This window comes from Anthonomus grandis, chromosome 5 (assembly GCF_022605725.1).
Source record: "Anthonomus grandis grandis chromosome 5, icAntGran1.3, whole genome shotgun sequence".
NCBI classification, from domain to species: domain Eukaryota; kingdom Metazoa; phylum Arthropoda; class Insecta; order Coleoptera; family Curculionidae; genus Anthonomus; species Anthonomus grandis.
In genome coordinates, this window is record NC_065550.1 from 36,161,587 (window position 1) to 36,179,822 (window position 18,236).

The following is an 18,236-nucleotide window of genomic DNA, read 5'->3' on the forward strand; positions in this document are numbered from 1 at the left end:
TCATAGTTTAATTTCTTTAATAGTGTTTGGATCTTCTGAAAATTGTGTTTTTCTCTCATGGTTTATCTAATTGAACCAGAAAAACATCACATTGTTCCAATACTCTTATAATTATTAAACTGAGATAAGGATATATAAATGAGAACCCCCACTTTTCCACCTACTTCCTATATCATCGTTTAATTTCTTTAATAGTGTTTGGATCTTCTGGAAATAGTGTTTTTCTCGCATGGTTTATCTAATTGAACCAGAAAAACATCACATTGTTCCAATACTCTTATAATTATTAAACTGAGATAAGGATATATAAATGAGAACCCCCACTTTTCCACCTACTTCCTATATCATCGTTTAATTTCTTTAATAGTGTTTGGATCTTCTGAAAATTGTGTTTTTCTCTCATGGTTTATCTAATTGAACCAGAAAAACATCACTTTGTTCCAATATTCTTCTAATTATTAAACTGAGATAAGGATATATAAATGAGAACCCCCACTTTTCCACCTACTTCCTATATCATCATCTCATTTCTTTAATAGTGTTTGGATCTTCTGAAAATTGTGTTTTTCTCTCATGGTTTATCTAATTGAACCAGAAAAACATCACTTTGTTCCAATATTCTTCTAATTATTAAACTGAGATAAGGATATATAAATGAGAACCCCCACTTTTCCACCTACTTCCTATATCATCGTTTAATTTCTTTAATAGTGTTTGGATCTTCTGGAAATAGTGTTTTTCTCGCATGGTTTATCTAATTGAACCAGAAAAACATCACTTTGTTCCAATACTCTTCTAATTATTAAACTGAGATAAGGATATATAAATGAGAACCCCCACTTTTCCACCTACTTCCTATATCATCGTTTAATTTCTTTAATAGTGTTTGGATCTTCTGAAAATTGTGTTTTTCTCTCATGGTTTATCTAATTGAACCAGAAAAACATCACTTTGTTCCAATATTCTTCTAATTATTAAACTGAGATAAGGATATATAAATGAGAACCCCCACTTTTCCACCTATTTCCTATATCATCGTCTCATTTCTTTAATAGTGTTTGGATCTTCTGGAAATAGTGTTTTTCTGGCATGGTTTATCTAATTGAACCAGAAAAACATCACTTTGTTCCAATATTCTTCTAATTATTAAACTGAGATAAGGATATATAAATGAGAACCCCCACTTTTCCACCTATTTCCTATATCATCGTCTCATTTCTTTAATAATGTTTGGATCTTCTGGAAATAGTGTTTTTCTCGCATGGTTTATCTAATTGAACCAGAAAAACATCACTTTGTTCCAATACTCTTCTAATTATTAAACTGAGATAAGGATATATAAATGAGAACCCCCACTTTTCCACCTACTTCCTATATCATCATCTCATTTCTTTAATAGTGTTTGGATCTTCTGGAAATAGTGTTTTTCTCTCATGGTTTATCTAATTGAACCAGAAAAACATCACTTTGTTCCAATATTCTTCTAATTATTAAACTGAGATAAGGATATATAAATGAGAACCCCCACTTTTCCACCTACTTCCTATATCATCATCTCATTTCTTTAATAGTGTTTGGATCTTCTGGAAATAGTGTTTTTCTCTCATGGTTTATCTAATTGAACCAGAAAAACATCACTTTGTTCCAATATTCTTCTAATTATTAAACTGAGATAAGGATATATAAATGAGAACCCCCACTTTTCCACCTACTTCCTATATCATCATCTCATTTCTTTAATAGTGTTTGGATCTTCTGGAAATAGTGTTTTTCTGGCATGGTTTGTCTAATTGAACCAGAAAAACATCACTTTGTTCCAATATTCTTCTAATTATTAAACTGAGATAAGGATATATAAATGAGAACCCCCACTTTTCCACCTACTTCCTATATCATCATCTCATTTCTTTAATAGTGTTTGGATCTTCTGGAAATAGTGTTTTTCTCGCATGGTTTATCTAATTGAACCAGAAAAACATCACATTGTTCCAATACTCTTCTAATTATTAAACTGAGATAAGGATATATAAATGAGAACCCCCACTTTTCCACCTACTTCCTATATCATCATCTCATTTCTTTAATAGTGTTTGGATCTTCTGGAAATAGTGTTTTTCTCGCATGGTTTATCTAATTGAACCAGAAAAACATCACATTGTTCCAATACTCTTCTAATTATTAAACTGAGATAAGGATATATAAATGAGAACCCCCACTTTTCCACCTACTTCCTATATCATCATCTCATTTCTTTAATAGTGTTTGGATCTTCTGGAAATAGTGTTTTTCTCGCATGGTTTATCTAATTGAACCAGAAAAACATCACATTGTTCCAATACTCTTCTAATTATTAAACTGAGATAAGGATATATAAATGAGAACCCCCACTTTTCCACCTACTTCCTATATCATCATCTCATTTCTTTAATAGTGTTTGGATCTTCTGGAAATAGTGTTTTTCTGGCATGGTTTGTCTAATTGAACCAGAAAAACATCACTTTGTTCCAATATTCTTCTAATTATTAAACTGAGATAAGGATATATAAATGAGAACCCCCACTTTTCCACCTACTTCCTATATCATCATCTCATTTCTTTAATAGTGTTTGGATCTTCTGGAAATAGTGTTTTTCTCTCATGGTTTATCTAATTGAACCAGAAAAACATCACTTTGTTCCAATATTCTTCTAATTATTAAACTGAGATAAGGATATATAAATGAGAACCCCCACTTTTCCACCTACTTCCTATATCATCATCTCATTTCTTTAATAGTGTTTGGATCTTCTGGAAATAGTGTTTTTCTGGCATGGTTTGTCTAATTGAACCAGAAAAACATCACATTGTTCCAATACTCTTCTAATTATTAAACTGAGATAAGGATATATAAATGAGAACCCCCACTTTTCCACCTACTTCCTATATCATCATCTCATTTCTTTAATAGTGTTTGGATCTTCTGAAAATAGTGTTTTTCTCTCATGGTTTATCTAATTGAACCAGAAAAACATCACTTTGTTCCAATATTCTTCTAATTATTAAACTGAGATAAGGATATATAAATGAGAACCCCCACTTTTCCACCTACTTCCTATATCATCATCTCATTTCTTTAATAGTGTTTGGATCTTCTGGAAATAGTGTTTTTCTGGCATGGTTTGTCTAATTGAACCAGAAAAACATCACATTGTTCCAATACTCTTCTAATTATTAAACTGAGATAAGGATATATAAATGAGAACCCCCACTTTTCCACCTACTTCCTATATCATCATCTCATTTCTTTAATAGTGTTTGGATCTTCTGGAAATAGTGTTTTTCTCGCATGGTTTATCTAATTGAACCAGAAAAACATCACTTTGTTCCAATACTCTTATAATTATTAAACTGAGATAAGGATATATAAATGAGAACCCCCACTTTTCCACCTACTTCCTATATCATCATCTCATTTCTTTAATAGTGTTTGGATCTTCTGGAAATAGTGTTTTTCTCGCATGGTTTATCTAATTGAACCAGAAAAACATCACATTGTTCCAATACTCTTCTAATTATTAAACTGAGATAAGGATATATAAATGAGAATCCCCACTTTTCCACCTACTTCCTATATCATCGTTTAATTTCTTTAATAGTGTTTGGATCTTCTGGAAATAGTGTTTTTCTCGCATGGTTTATCTAATTGAACCAGAAAAACATCACTTTCTTCCAATATTCTTCTAATTATTAAACTGAGATAAGGATATATAAATGAGAACCCCCACTTTTTCACCTACTTCCTATATCATCGTTTCATTTTTTTAATAGTGTTTGGATCTTCTGGAAATGGTGTTTTTCTGGCATAGTTTATCTAATTGAACCAGAAAAACATCAATTTTTTCCAATACTCTTCTAATTATTAAACTGAGATAAGGATAGATAAATGAGAACCCAGCTTTTTCACCACCTTTTTTATATTTTTACACCGTTATATAAAAACTCCCTTTTCAGACGACCTCGGCTACCTGAGAGAATACGAGAGCGAAAGGCAAAAGCACAATGTGACAACCATGGCGGCAATCGAGGGTCTGCATCGGCTGTATACGACGGATTTAACCCCCGTTGTCCTTCTGAGAAGTCTGGGGTTGCAATTTACCCACGCCCTGGCACCCTTGAAGGTAACGTGAAAAAAAAAGGAGATTTAAATTATAATGGGGTAGATGTACATAGTTTATGATGGTTGTAAACCGGTGTCGTTTTTCAAAAGGTTCTTGAGTGTATTTGTTGTTTGTTTTAAATAAATATTTTGCCTATATTCGAAGCTATAGGTCATATTACTGATACATTCTAATGAAATAATAATTTAATAAGTTTTGCGTTGTGTAACTATAGGAAAACTTCAATATTTCGGAAACTTCCATCGAGATAATTTTGGACCTAGAATAACACTTCAGAGACCATTCTTCAGAACATTGTACTTTTTCTTTCACTGATCAAACTACTTCTGATCCTTTACATTTTTATATATTTTTTATGACTTCTTTAAGGAATATTTTAGATTCTTGTTTTACAGTGAATCCAAATAATTTCCAAATATTTGAAATGGTGTTTTCCAGTTCCAGTTTTTTAAACTTGTATTTCTTCCAGGCTTCAGTTATTTTCTATATTGTTTACACTCTTGGACTAACTTATCATGTTAATCTAGGCATTAGACGCTTTCTTAAGATCCCTTACATAAAAATTCAAATATTTCTAAACCATTTACTTGAATCCTCTTAGAGCCAAAACGACATTTGTAGAGAACATTCTTTTGAATTAATAAAGTTTAACGGTCCTTAGTGTGAAATGGAAATAAAGTGTCCCAGGTTTAGAATTTCAAATAAAATTGATTTTATTTCAGAAGAAACGCCGATGTTTCATCCTTTGTTTAGGCCATCTTCGGGGATGGAGATGACACGTTACAGTTTACAATTAAACAAATAAATAAATTAAAACAATATGTACAGTAAAAGATAGTGTTAAGATGTACAGGACTCTTTCGATTAAGAAAACATAAAATGTTGCTCTTGACATCTACGTAACAAAATCCGCCTGCCTATGCATCTGTGTTACCAATATTATTTATTTGTTACAAGAGCATTATGCGAATTGCCGATACCAAACTTAAATTATGCGTGGTTCCAATAAGTGAAGAAGAATCATCAATAAATCAAGAAACTTAACTTACACAATACAATTATGTGTAGTAATCTCTTACAGGCTAACATCACTTATTACATAATATATAAACTTACCTAACCAATAACAAAGTCAAAAATATATACATATAATATATCCATTCCTCATTAAACAATATTATTATTTATTACCAATGTTCCCGGCAAAAAAAATTATACATATATTAAGAGAAACACTGATTATACATATATGATGGTATTGTTCTAAAATTTATTAGCGACATTCTTTAAAATAATAGATTTTGTTTTATTGTGGTATAAGAATTGTGTCCGTACATTGATGGTTTATCTCATGTTTATAGATGTACAGCAACTGATTATATTGGGTGTTTGTTGTACAATTTACTGTGTCGTTATATATGAAAAAATAACATTTCGCTTAAAAAAATTTACTTTCGAAAACTCGCTCTTTTTTTTCTTTTTTGTCTTTAGTGATAATATTGCAATCGTACTTGTGCTTATCACAGTTACAGCAGGGAACCTTTTAAATTAAATTAGAAGATAATTCTTTACGGATAAGACCTTTTAATTTAGTGAAAATAGAGCCAATTAATTTTGTATTATAAAATGCAAGCTTAATATTGGGTGCTTCTTTATGATTACTTACACTTTCAGAAAGCCTGAAAATATTTTACTGCTTTACGTTCTATGGAAGAAAAAACCTGTTTATTTATATTAAAATTGGTAAAAATTCTATTTACCAATGATCTTTAAGGAATATTTTAGAGTCTTTATTTCCAAAATAATTTCCAGACACTTAAAATGGCGTTTTTCAGTGCCAGTATATTTACTGAATATTTTCCAGGCTGATGGACCAACTTTTGATGTTATTCCAGGCATTAGGCGCTTTTTTTAAGAACATTACTTTTAAAAACATTTTTGGTGGCATGTGGCATTTTACCATTTTATGCAGCCAGTTACAATTTTTAATATTTTATTTGATTTGCCACTATTAAGTATCGCATATTTCTAACTACTCAGATAATTGATTTAAAAATATTCTTTATCCTTTGTGTAGATTATGCTTTTTTTTAATGCTATCTTATTTTTAATATCTAGATTTATAGGACGGTTCTTAGCTACATTATCCTATCCTTACATTAATACTATCTAAACATTTAAGATAGTGAGACACACTTCACGCCGCTCGGGTCTGTCAGGGCGACTTAATAAAATACAAGGGATATTGACCACGGAAACATAAGGGAATGAGACTTGGAACTAGGATAACTATTCTAATTAAAAATACTAAGTCTTACATTTCTAAGGAAGGTTAAATATTTTTGCATTTTCTAGTGCCAATAAATGCATAATATTAAATGGACTAGCCACTTTACATTCCACTACCATCTCGATTTCTTCAGTATATTTTTACATTAAAAAAATATGTGATTTAGGTTGTAGCGTTTTATTTTTCTATTTCTTATGTTCACTAACGCTCCATTGATATTTCATTAATTTCAATAATTATATTAATAATTTCAGTGAACTTCTTTTATCGATATTTCTTTAAATTCACACTGTCAATGACACATTACTACTGTAACGCATCACTCTCCTGGTTTAATTATTCATGCTTTCTGTTGACGGTCCGTCACTCTTCTGGTTGGTTTTAATTAATGTTTTCTCTGATTGGATTAACATTGACAGCTCAGCAGGAAGTGGCCAATATGGTTTGTAATTTATAGTCCTTAATCTTGTTCCCTTAGGGAACCGTTTAATTCATAATTCTGGTGCAGGATGCCCAAGATTTTGATGGATAGATAATGAAACTTAGCAAGGTGAGTGTGTCACATTTTTAACGCCATTTATTTTTTTATCGACAGTGAATACAATGGCAACCGTTGTTTTATGGTTTTACTTTTCCGTTTTCCTCTTTATTTTTCTTCAATTGTTGATGGCTGCAGGATTTTGATTTCCCCGGGAAATTGCTGAAAGCGGTGGCGCTAGAGCTAGAATTAAGAGCTAGTATTAGAGATTTCCAGTCCGGATAGCTAAGCTACAAATGGCATACATTCACAGCCTCGATTTTGAAGCCTTACCGTTCATTTCTTGGAGGAGTACACAGGCCGGTTTATTCCATTTATTTGAATATTACTAACCATAGATTTATCTCACTTATTTAAATTTTTATTAATATACTTTTAATTTCAATTTATTGCTACAAATATTTAATCAATATCATAATTTAATACGTCAATTTCTTATCTATAATTTTAGTTATTTTTTGTTCAGTATTTTTCAGTACCTTTTTTAGTAGGTGAGTAGATATAACTCGGTTAAGGCTAATATGCCTTAGGTAAAAAGGTTCATGAACTTTCCCCTGCGTACTACAAATATATATTAAAAATTTTAATTATTGTAATTTATTTTTCAAGTGCTGAAATCTACCTAGTAGTGAAATCATAATTTAAATGTTACTTTTGTCAAATTTATTTTAATCATATCAACATTATTCATGTTTTAATTCATAATAAATTATTAACATTTAACAGATTAGAAAATGAGGTGTATACATATCTTTGATGTAAATATAATTTGATTGTATTGTTAAGATATTTTTTTTTGCCTCTTTAAGTCTACTTTATTCAGGGTCATTTAGTTGTTAATTGAAACCTATATACCAAGTGATTTTCTTAGTTTTCTTTCATTTATAAAAAAAAACTAAGTGGCGCCCTCTTATTTAATAGTTATAATCAAGATTATATTCTTTAATAGTCAGTCATAAGTGAACCTTCAAACAATCCCAAGCCTCCAATAATTCTGAGCTACCGTCTGCAAACTCTTGGCAAAATAGTAACACTGTAAAGTTAACGACACAAGGTCACCCAAGGTCATAACATTACAATTTGTGCACAGATCAGTGGGTAATACTTTAATTTTGTTGAGGTGTGCTGGGTACCAAGCATTTCCTAATTTCATACGAATTATAGTTGTTTTAAAACGCCTTGGCACGTTTAGTTCACTATGTCAGTATGCAGAAGGTATTTTTGGAACTAATTTGCAATAACTTGTTGGAGATTCTTTGCAAATATTTTCCCAAATATCATTCCACTTAACATTTGTATTTTTTCAGTGAGCCAAGGAAGATCAGGTATGTAGTTGCCGACGGCAATTCTATTTTTGGCCAGCAAATCTACCAGCTCATTAACTTTAATACCAGTATGAGCCTTAACCCATAGAAATGTTTAAGTTTATTATTTTTCCATATTATAAGACCTTTCCACTTTATAAGACCAAACATAACTCCTTTCAATGCCTTGAAGAACAGACATGGAGTCCGATAGTATAACATAGTGTTTGTTACTGTCTTGTAAGGCAAGTTTAGGTGCCTCTCTAATGGCAATTGCCTCAGAAGTAAATGTGCTACAATTCTGGTCAATTTTAAATTGGTATTAAATTCTAAGTCGGGAATGTAGGTATATTACTGCTCCATTGCCTTCTTCACTCTTTGATGTATCTATATAGATAGAGAATATTCTTCTGAATAGAGTTTAGAGAGTGTTAGTACAAATATTTTTAATAAAACAGTCCTTTGTTTCAGAGAGCCATCGTCACTCAAGCATCCAACTGACACGACACCTATTTAGGTAAATTACGTCAATTTGCATTTTATTTCTTAAAAATTACCTTTTTTACCTGATAACTATTTAATATTATCTGTAATTATATATAGGCCAGGTAAAGGTTTGTAAATAATAAAATTTCCAAGAACTATTATGTATATCCTTTAAAATCCTCTAATAAATTTATTACAGGCAATAAAAACAGGTGTAAAACAATATTCAAATTCAATTCAATTTTTAATTCAAAAGACTTTTATAGGTGCTGCTCAGACCGTTAAAACATACTAACCTAATTACAACTAAAAGAAGAATAAAGACTTTCCCAATTATAATTATTAAGAAAATAAGTCATTAAACCCTAAAAACATAAAAAAATATAGTGTAATAATTTACTATATCAATTACATTAATATAGGTACCATCTGTGCAATAGACAGAGAGGAGGAAGGGCGGCAAAAAACACGAGCCGAGGCTGGAAAACCAGGGCAACACGGCGCAAAAATGAATAGATATTCCAAAATGAACCATTTAAAATTTTATTTTTATGCCTGCAAGATCAACAAGACCAGTGTTGATTTAAAAAGTAAGAACTCAAAAATAATTTGGTTGCAATTAAATAAAAATAATTAAATTATATTTTTAATAAAAATTTGATGGTGTGAATTTGTTAAAATGCCTATGTTAGTTGAAAATTAAGAAGAATTTCTTTAACATATGCAATAAATTACAAGAACTATTTTTAATGTAATCCGGTAACTTGTTCCACATATGAATGCCTACATACTGGAATGATTTTTTAAAACCTGATGTTTGATGAAATGGAATTCTAATTAAGTTTGGATTTCTTACATTGTGTATATAATCATGGTGAAAAAATAAGTCTCTTAAATATGGCGGCTGACCTGATTTAATTATTTTGTAAATTAAATTATACATATGACACTTCCTTCTATTTCTCATATTTAATATAAAATGTGAATTTACATAAGGAGTAATGTGGTCTCTATACGATATATTAAAGGAAAAACGCATACAACTATTTTGCAGTTTTTGCACCGTCCTTGACAGAGATACGGTTAGTGAGTCGCCATACACAATGTCCGCATAATCCACCAAAGACAGTACAAGCGAATTGCAAAGCAAATATTTGGTGTTTGATGGTAACTGATTTTTATATTGATATAAGTTTTTTAAACGACCGTAAGCAATTTTAATTTTGTTCTTAATGTGGGAGGCAAAGCTGAGATTTGAATCGAATATAACCCCTAGATTACGTTTTTCCGCAACGGTTGGTATAGCTGTTCCATTAATATTAATTTTAAAATTTTCCATGCAATCTAGAAGATGACTTTTATTTTGTGAAAAAAACATTGCACATGACTTTGAAGCATTTAATTTGAGGTTATGGTTTTCAGCAAACAAAGCAATCTGATTTAAGTCGGCGTTAATTTTATTCTGTGCCACCTGAACGTCTGATATTTTAAAAGAATTATAAATTTGGGAGTCGTCAGCAAATTGGTGCAGCTTAGAATTTTCGATGCACTTATTCATATCAGCAACATATAAAGAGAAAAGTAAGGGGCCTAATATGGAACCCTGAGGCACCCCTTTTTTAAATAACAAAAACCTTGAAAATTTAAATTCATCATCATTCACCGTTCGGACACAATGTAACCGATCTTTAAGATAAGAGCTAAAAAAATTTATGGCATTTGCCGAAAAACCATAATAGTGCAGTTTTGCCAAAAGCATTTGGTGATCTATGGTATCGAATGCTTTACTTAGATCTAAAAGAGTTAGGCAAGTTATTTCCTTTGAATCCTCTTTAAACCTGATATCATTAACAATACTGATAAGACTTGTTATAGTACTATAAGATTTACGAATTCCTGACTGGCAATCAGGAATAATTTTTAAATTATAAACATAGTCAGCTATTTCGTTATATACGTGACGTTCTAAGATTTTTGAAATGACAGGCAGAATACTTATTGGCCTAATGTCTTTATAATCTGTTGGACAAGGTATTTTTGGTAAGGGAATGAGTATCGCTTTTTTCCAGTCATTGGGGAATTGGTTTTCTAAGATGCAGGAATTTAAAATATTGACTAATGGCTTAAGACAAAAAGGAAGACATAGTTTAAGATCTCTAATGGAAATTCCATCACCATCTATTGCATTTGACCCTATTTTATTTATAATATCGACAGTTTTATTTTCAGTTATAAGACTTAGTTGTTGATAATATATAGTTGAACTTATATTGTTGATAAGATTCAAAAAAAATCCCATTTATAGCATCAACTTCTTCTTTGCCGAATCTTTTCCTTTAAATCCTCCACAACATCCTGCAGCCTAACAATCTGAAATATCAAATATAAAAAAATATAAGGTATATAAAAATTTTGAGAAATTCGAAAATTTCCTCATTTAATATTTGGAAATTCATATCAATTATCAGGTAATTTGTTATTTCATAAAATCTGGCATTTTTAAAATATTCTTGTAATTTCCACTTAAAATCTGAAAATTTAAAATTTTCTTGAATTTTCTTTATAGTATCAGTTAAAAATAGTATCTTTTGAAAGTTTTACGTATTATTTGCATAATTCACAATTATTTATTGTATTCATATTAAATTTGCAGAAATTCTAAATTTCTACTTAATATCCAGAAATTTATATCAATTATCAGAAAAATTGTTTTTTTGTTAAATCTGGATATTTAAAATATTCTTGGATTTTCCACGTAGGTTTTATATTTTATTAAAAGGTAAAGGTAGGTTTAATATTTTAAATTTTTCACTTAAAATCGGAATATTTTTAATTTTCTTGCAATTACTAACTTAAAATCTGGGGATTATTTTTTTTTTAATTTTCTACTCTATAATATCCGAAAATTAATTTTCCACTAAAATCATTCAAAATTTTCTTGAACTTGTGAAATATAAAATTTTTCACTCAAAACCTAGGAATCTGGAATTTTTCACTTGAAATCTGCAATTTATTATTTTTTTTTAAATTTTCACTTAAAATTCAAAATGTTCTTTAATTTTTGGCTTAAAATCTGCAAAATTAATTTTTGTTTCATTTCTCATTTAAAATCTGGAAATATATTTTATTTCTATTTTTCCTTTAAAATTAATTTTAAAAAAATTAAATTTTCTTGATCTTCCCTTTTATATCTACTATTATCTCGATATTTCTATTTAAAAACTGGAAAGTGATTGCCCAGTAGTATGTGATTGAATTGAATGTGATTCTTAATCATTATAAAATTCATAATATTTTGACTGACTATTTGAGAACCAAGCTAACGGACATAATAGTGAAACACAATTTCATTTAAATGATTTAATTTCAGTCGGCTTATACCCATCAATTTATCAAATTCCCATTTATAGCATCAACTGTTTCTTCTTCTCTCGCCGAATCTCTTCCTCTAAATCCTCCACAACATCCTGCAGCTTAACAATCTGAAATATCAAAAACATTAACATCAAATTCACACAAACTGCTCAACACCTCTCAACTTTTTCGTTTGCCCGTACGAGTTGCTGTCTCAAGTTCTTCGTCAGCCGTCTCTGGTTTATCTTCTTCTTCTCTTCGCGGATCTCTCTGCGTCTCTTTTTCTCATACTCGTTCCGATAAATCTTCAGGCAATCGTTGCACCTTTGCGACTTCTTGGTGATCCGTTTCATGTAGAGCCCCACTGGACAAACTCGACCGAGAGTGCCTTTGCACACGTGCAAACTGGAGACTTCTTTTATCGTCAACATGAGGTCGTCGAGGCACGTGACCCGCTTAATTTGAGTGCGATATTTCACGATGTTTCCATGAGCCATCGCCTGAAATTTCGCACATAAAAATTTGAGGCGATATAAGGCATTTTATGGTACACACAAAAAAAAATCCTTAAAACCACTCGATTCAAAAAATTATCTTAAATTACTTGTTATGGTGTTTAAATCTGGTTTAAGAACATTGAGACAAGAAGAGTTTAATCGTATTTTTAAATGTACGCTTGTCTCAAAATTTAAAGTAAATCTTATTTTAAATGAAAATAAATGTGTAATAGTACAAGAGCAAGTTAAGGAAAATGTTGCAGCTCAAGTTCCTATTATTATATTTCATTCATTATTCAATATTATTTCAGATTAGATTCATTAAATTATATCTTCATCTTGCAAGTTGCCAAATTATTTCACTCAATGTTTGCTATACTAAGATCCAGATTAAGGTAGCACGGAAACACCACTACTACTACCTATTAAATACTAATTAAAAAATCACTACCTAATCACGTTACCTAAGAATGGTAAAGCTTATATCCTATTAAAATAATATTTGCAAACGTGTTCTGCCAAGTATTGCTATACTAAGACAAAGATTATTAATATTTAAATAACATATATATTTTGCATGACTCTAAGCTTATCTTCAGCCAAGATTCTTAATCTTTAGTTTTTTTTTTCGTGTACCTGGACACTCATGTCGTTCCTCACGAGAATCCCACGCCACTTGGAGGGCTCCAAATATGAATAAGACATAAACTGGATCCCCACTGGAGCCGCCCTAATATAACCCCAAGACTGGACGTATATAGATCCAAAAGAAATCCATTCATCCAGAAGATTGTCCATGTTATAACTCGTTTGCTCCGGAGACAGTCTTTGCTGAATATCGGTGGTTGTCTCCTCGCCATCGGAAGAAAACGGCTCCTCAAGATCGGGAGTTGACGACAATAACTCACTTTTCAAAGACAAACAGTCTGAATCGATGTCGTCAAAGGATTTTGGGGACCATGGAGGCTCGATGGTCACCAACTGCTCATCACCGGAATTCTCCTCACTGGTGACCGTGGAGCACTCAAATTTCGTTGGTAGACTCCCCGTTACCAAACGAAGACGTTTCCGTGGTACCGTTTCCATTTTTCCATCGATAAACGATGGTTCGGGTGGGTCACGTCGCAGATATTTTTCCTCGAAATGATCCTCGCACACGTAAATGAATTTACGTTTGCGGTGGGGTTTTTTCATGTGAGGCTCGAGGTTTTTCATCCATATTTCTCGCTCTTTTATGCACTGGAAATAAAAAGAAAACTGTCATTTTATAGAGGACAAAAAGTGGCCTAAATAAAGTGTAATTTGTTTGGACTTAAAAAAAATGGATATAATTGTCCCCAGACAGCAGAAACACATTGATATGGCAGATCACCATAAAAAATGTTTTTACTCAATGCAAGAACTTCTAAATGATGATTTCTCAGATATGTTATTGTAATGTAAAACTTTTGGGCTTTAAATCCTTTTGATTATTAATAATATTAACACGTTGACTGCCGTAATGCAAAAAAAAAATTAGTTCCTCCGGCCAATTCAAAAGTTAATTGTGGTGTTCTAGAACACTTATAAATATTTTGTTTTACAAAAAAAAATTAATTAGAAACTTTTTGGCAATTTTTTTATGAGAGTTTTCGTATGGTCACGCGGCCTCAACACATAAAACTTAAATCAATGGCCGTGTGCAACAAATGTTGCGTCTTACTTCCACCTGCCTGAGCCTGTCATTTCGTGAAGCAGAGTCATACCTAACATCCGTATTAGGCATCCTTTTTCCTCCGAATGCACAAGTTGGGAATAAAACTTTATAAGCTCTGCATCAAAAAGGGATATACTCACACTATGTTGATTTATTGTGAACAAGATCGGGTAGAGGGCCAATCTTCATCACAAAAAGTAGTACTCACTCTTGCAAATGACTTACTTGACACTAAGGACGTATTATTTTTACAGATAATTATTATACAAGTGTGGTTTTGGCAAACGCTCTACTTGCCAGGAACACTCACTTAGTTGGCACTTTTTGAAAAATGAATCCTAAGCAAATTGTTAACAAAAAGCTCAGGTCTAATTGTCCAAAAGTGGGAAGATAAAAGAGTTGTGCTTACCTTATCCGCAAAACACACTGATGATTTAATGACCATGATAAAGAATTTCAAAAACCTGCTGCGATTGTTGACTACAACAAACATAAAGCCTACATTGATCTTTCGCATCAAAGTCTTACACCACTTCATTACTCAGAGGGGTGAAGTGGTACTGTAAGCTCGCTATTGAGCTTCTTATTGGTAGTGCTTTGGTAAATGCACATATTTTGCACATCAAGAAATAGTGAATGAAAAACTGTCCATCCTAAAGTTCAAGCAGGAGATCGTAAACAGTCTCTTAGGTCCTGATATTGAGCAACCCAGGCAAAATGTTGCTTTAAAAGAGCGTCAACCTAAGAACATTGAAAGCTTTTCAATTTTCTAAGGCGTCAATATTCCTTGGCAGATGTTGATGCGTTATTTGTTATCAAAAGGTTCAAAGAGAATCTGGAGGCTTTTTCCAGGTACATAACCGTACCAAATAATGTTTGAATTTGGACGTATTTCGTTTATTTCTTAGCTTTCTTGCTTTTATGCTGTATCTTAATCAATAAAAATGTTTATTTTCTATACATTTTGATTTTATGAACGACTTATTTTTGAAACCACGAAGATTCACTTTCGAGTCTCAAATTCAAAAACCAAAACTAGTGTCAGACAGTTAAAGCCGCGCTCTTTCAGTTCCATACAAGCTATAAAGGACTGAGACGCCGATCAAAGCTCACACGGCTATATAGTACACAATTACCTCTGAGACACCACATATAACGTCACGCGGCTATTATTGAAAGTAACATGAGACACAACATTATTGTTTATTGATGGTCACAAGTCGCATATGACTTTGGCTTTATCTGAATATTGCGACCAAAATCAAATCGTGCTGTATGCCTTGCCACCCAATATGACACACATGTTACAGCCTGCCGATGTAAGTGTCTTTAAGCCATTGAAGACCGAATGGAAAAAGACTGTTCGCAACTGGCAAGCGCGTCCGGAAAACACAAATATGTGTGTTACAAAATTAAACTTCTGTCAATTATACCAAGAAACTCTCAATAATAGCGACATGAAAGGGCAGATAATTAACGGATTTCGGATATGCAGGTTGTATCCTTTCAATCTAGATAATGTTGATTATACCAAATGTGTAAAAAATATACAGGAATAAACTGTGCATTTAGATATAGTAAATATCGAAGAAGATCTTACACCTGCAGAATTGATGACAGCAAGAAAGGTAATTTTAAAATTAGCTCCTTCCTTGACAGAGTATGGCATCAATGTTGAAGTGATATTGAACGAAATTAAATCTGCTGAAGGAGACGCAAATAGGTTACAAACAGAACAAAATCAAATTCAGGTAGGAGACATTGTTAGTTTGCAAGACCTTACAATAGTTCCATTCGATGCTGTAACACTGGAAAACAATTTAGAAGCCATTGTTATAACTGAACCTGAAGCTCAAGATATAGACGAAAACTCGAAAAATAATGATCGTGCACCTATCGTAGAATTTGTGTCTGAAGAAAATGAATCACCGATTGAGAATGACTATCCGGCAAGAAGTTCCCCTGCCTTAACAGATAAAACAAATAATAATGTTATTGAACTTAACGGAAATCATAAGCAATTATTATCTAATAAATGCGTAATTAATGTAAGCGCGTCAGTAACAATATCTGACATTCAGCATCCTCCCAGAGCAATGCGATTAAAATCCATCTTGAATAATCATTTGTCATACCCCAAGCCAGTAGAATATAGAGGTAAGAATAGGAATGTAAAGGATAAGTTTCCCAGTGCAATTTCTTCTCAAGCTTGGAGACTAAAGTTAACAAAACAAGAAGATGAGAAGCGACAAAAAGAGGAAGATATAAAAAGGAAGCGAGAGGACAGGCAAATGAAAAATAAAAACAAAATTGTGAAAAAGAAGGCAGGAAAGAAAGATGAAAACTCTCTTCAACAACCAAAAGAGTTTGAAAAAGAAAATGATAATAACTTAATAATTGAACGAGGGCATCTGCAATGTTCATCTTGCAATGAAGATTTAATAAGTGATACTGAAGAGGAAGATGAAAAAAATGTCGGATGTGATAGGTGTTCTAGGTGGTACCACATGAAATGTACAGACTTCATTGGACTATCTTATGATGACATTTCTGATAGAGACTATACTTGTTTATTTTGTACATAATAACGCTTAAATTTTAATTGTTGCGCTAATTACAATTTTACTGCTCTTACTCTTTTCTTAAGTATATTTTACTCATTTTTATTCATATATGCATATGCATTTACTTAGTTTTTTAATAGCCAAAGAAGTAGGTACCAATTTTTTTTGTAAATTTATGTATTATTTTTACATTATTTTATAAATACTTATAATAAATTTAGAAACAAACCTAATTGATTTTTTTAATTAACTTTTTTTATCATTTATGAAAGGTGAGATTTACGTTAACTGGTCAAGAATAGGCGCATTCACCTTATGATGACCCTATATGTCATTGTGTTTATTGGACGCAAAACCGACGCGAAAAAATTAAATAAAAATATCCAGGTCCGTATTTGAAAGAATATAAAGTTAATGATGATATCTGGAAGAGGAAACGTCGCATTATAAATTTAAAAACACCAGCTGATACAGGACAAAAAAGGGTCTCAATAAAGTATTTATTGTATTTTTTTTTAAATAACTCCAGAAAAAACATATTTGGATTCTTCGCATATAGTCTCCGAAAGTACTCCGAATTTAAAAGAAAACCTCTTTTTCGAAAACCGAGTACCTAAAAACCAAAAATACAACCATTTATACTCACGTTATCCGGCACTTTAAAAAGAGTTTTCGTATTTTTTGCGCCAACTGTCGGATATCGAACCTTCGTACACCCTTGAATGCAGCAATCCGCGACCATGTTGCCGAATTGCCGAAAATTTAACTCGATAAAATCGCGGCGAGATATATTGAAAAAATATATATAAATACAATAAAATTTCGGGTTCTAAATATGAAATCAACGTTAAAGGACGTTTTCAGAACCGGTAGAATTCGAAAACTACTTGTGGATGTCCACAATGGAGGCTTTTGCACCGCGGTTCTGTCTCAACTGCGTCAATATACACACTATAACATTTATTTTATCGATTTTCACCAGCGGTTATTTAAACCTTTAAGATCTCTAATTTGTAAGTGAGTAAATTCGCTATATGAAAGTTGTTCTTTTTTTCGGAAATATGCTCGGACACATCGATTAGTATCTTCAATTGTTTTTACTTTAATGCAAAAAATTGTTTACAGGGTGCCTCAAATGTGCGATATGACATTATTGACTATTTTTTTTTTTAAATAGCAACCCTATTGTTTTAACGCCTATTATTAAAGGGTTTAACAAGTTATACAGTGCATTTTTTTATCTCGGGTCATAGGGTTTTACGTGTAATATTTTCAACCCCATGTCAGAACCCGTTCTATTTAATCGATAGGATTGAAACTTGGAACAAGTGAAGTTTAAGTTAACAGACT

General features: G+C 31.7%; 2 protein-coding genes across 3 annotated transcripts in view; one reads left to right on the forward strand and one right to left on the reverse strand.

Moving 5' to 3' along the window:
• The window catches only part of LOC126736228 (ubiquinone biosynthesis monooxygenase COQ6, mitochondrial), a 66,078-nt gene extending 57,147 nt beyond the window's left edge, over positions 1 to 8,931 (forward strand). Inside the window, exons 9-11 of one of the 2 annotated variants that reach the window (XM_050440492.1) lie at positions 3,991 to 4,157; positions 4,880 to 4,890; positions 5,037 to 5,140. In XM_050440492.1, the coding sequence (XP_050296449.1) occupies positions 3,991 to 4,157; positions 4,880 to 4,890; positions 5,037 to 5,049 (191 nt within the window). In that variant the 3' untranslated portion in view covers positions 5,050 to 5,140. Of the gene's footprint in view, positions 1 to 3,990; positions 4,158 to 4,879; positions 4,891 to 5,036; positions 5,141 to 8,760 lie in introns of those variants that run through there. The other variant, XM_050440491.1, reaches the window with a different exon arrangement.
• Positions 8,932 to 12,120: 3,189 nt separating this feature from the next.
• Positions 12,121 to 17,820, reverse strand: LOC126736229 (uncharacterized). The gene is made up of 4 exons (XM_050440493.1): positions 17,533 to 17,820; positions 13,263 to 13,865; positions 12,315 to 12,629; positions 12,121 to 12,257 (listed from the first exon to the last, which is right to left on the reverse strand). The coding sequence occupies exons 1-4, from the start codon at positions 17,626 to 17,628 to the stop codon at positions 12,180 to 12,182; spliced, it is 1,092 nt and encodes a 363-aa protein (XP_050296450.1). The 5' UTR covers positions 17,629 to 17,820; the 3' UTR covers positions 12,121 to 12,179.
• Between the last annotated feature and the right edge of the window lie 416 nt (positions 17,821 to 18,236).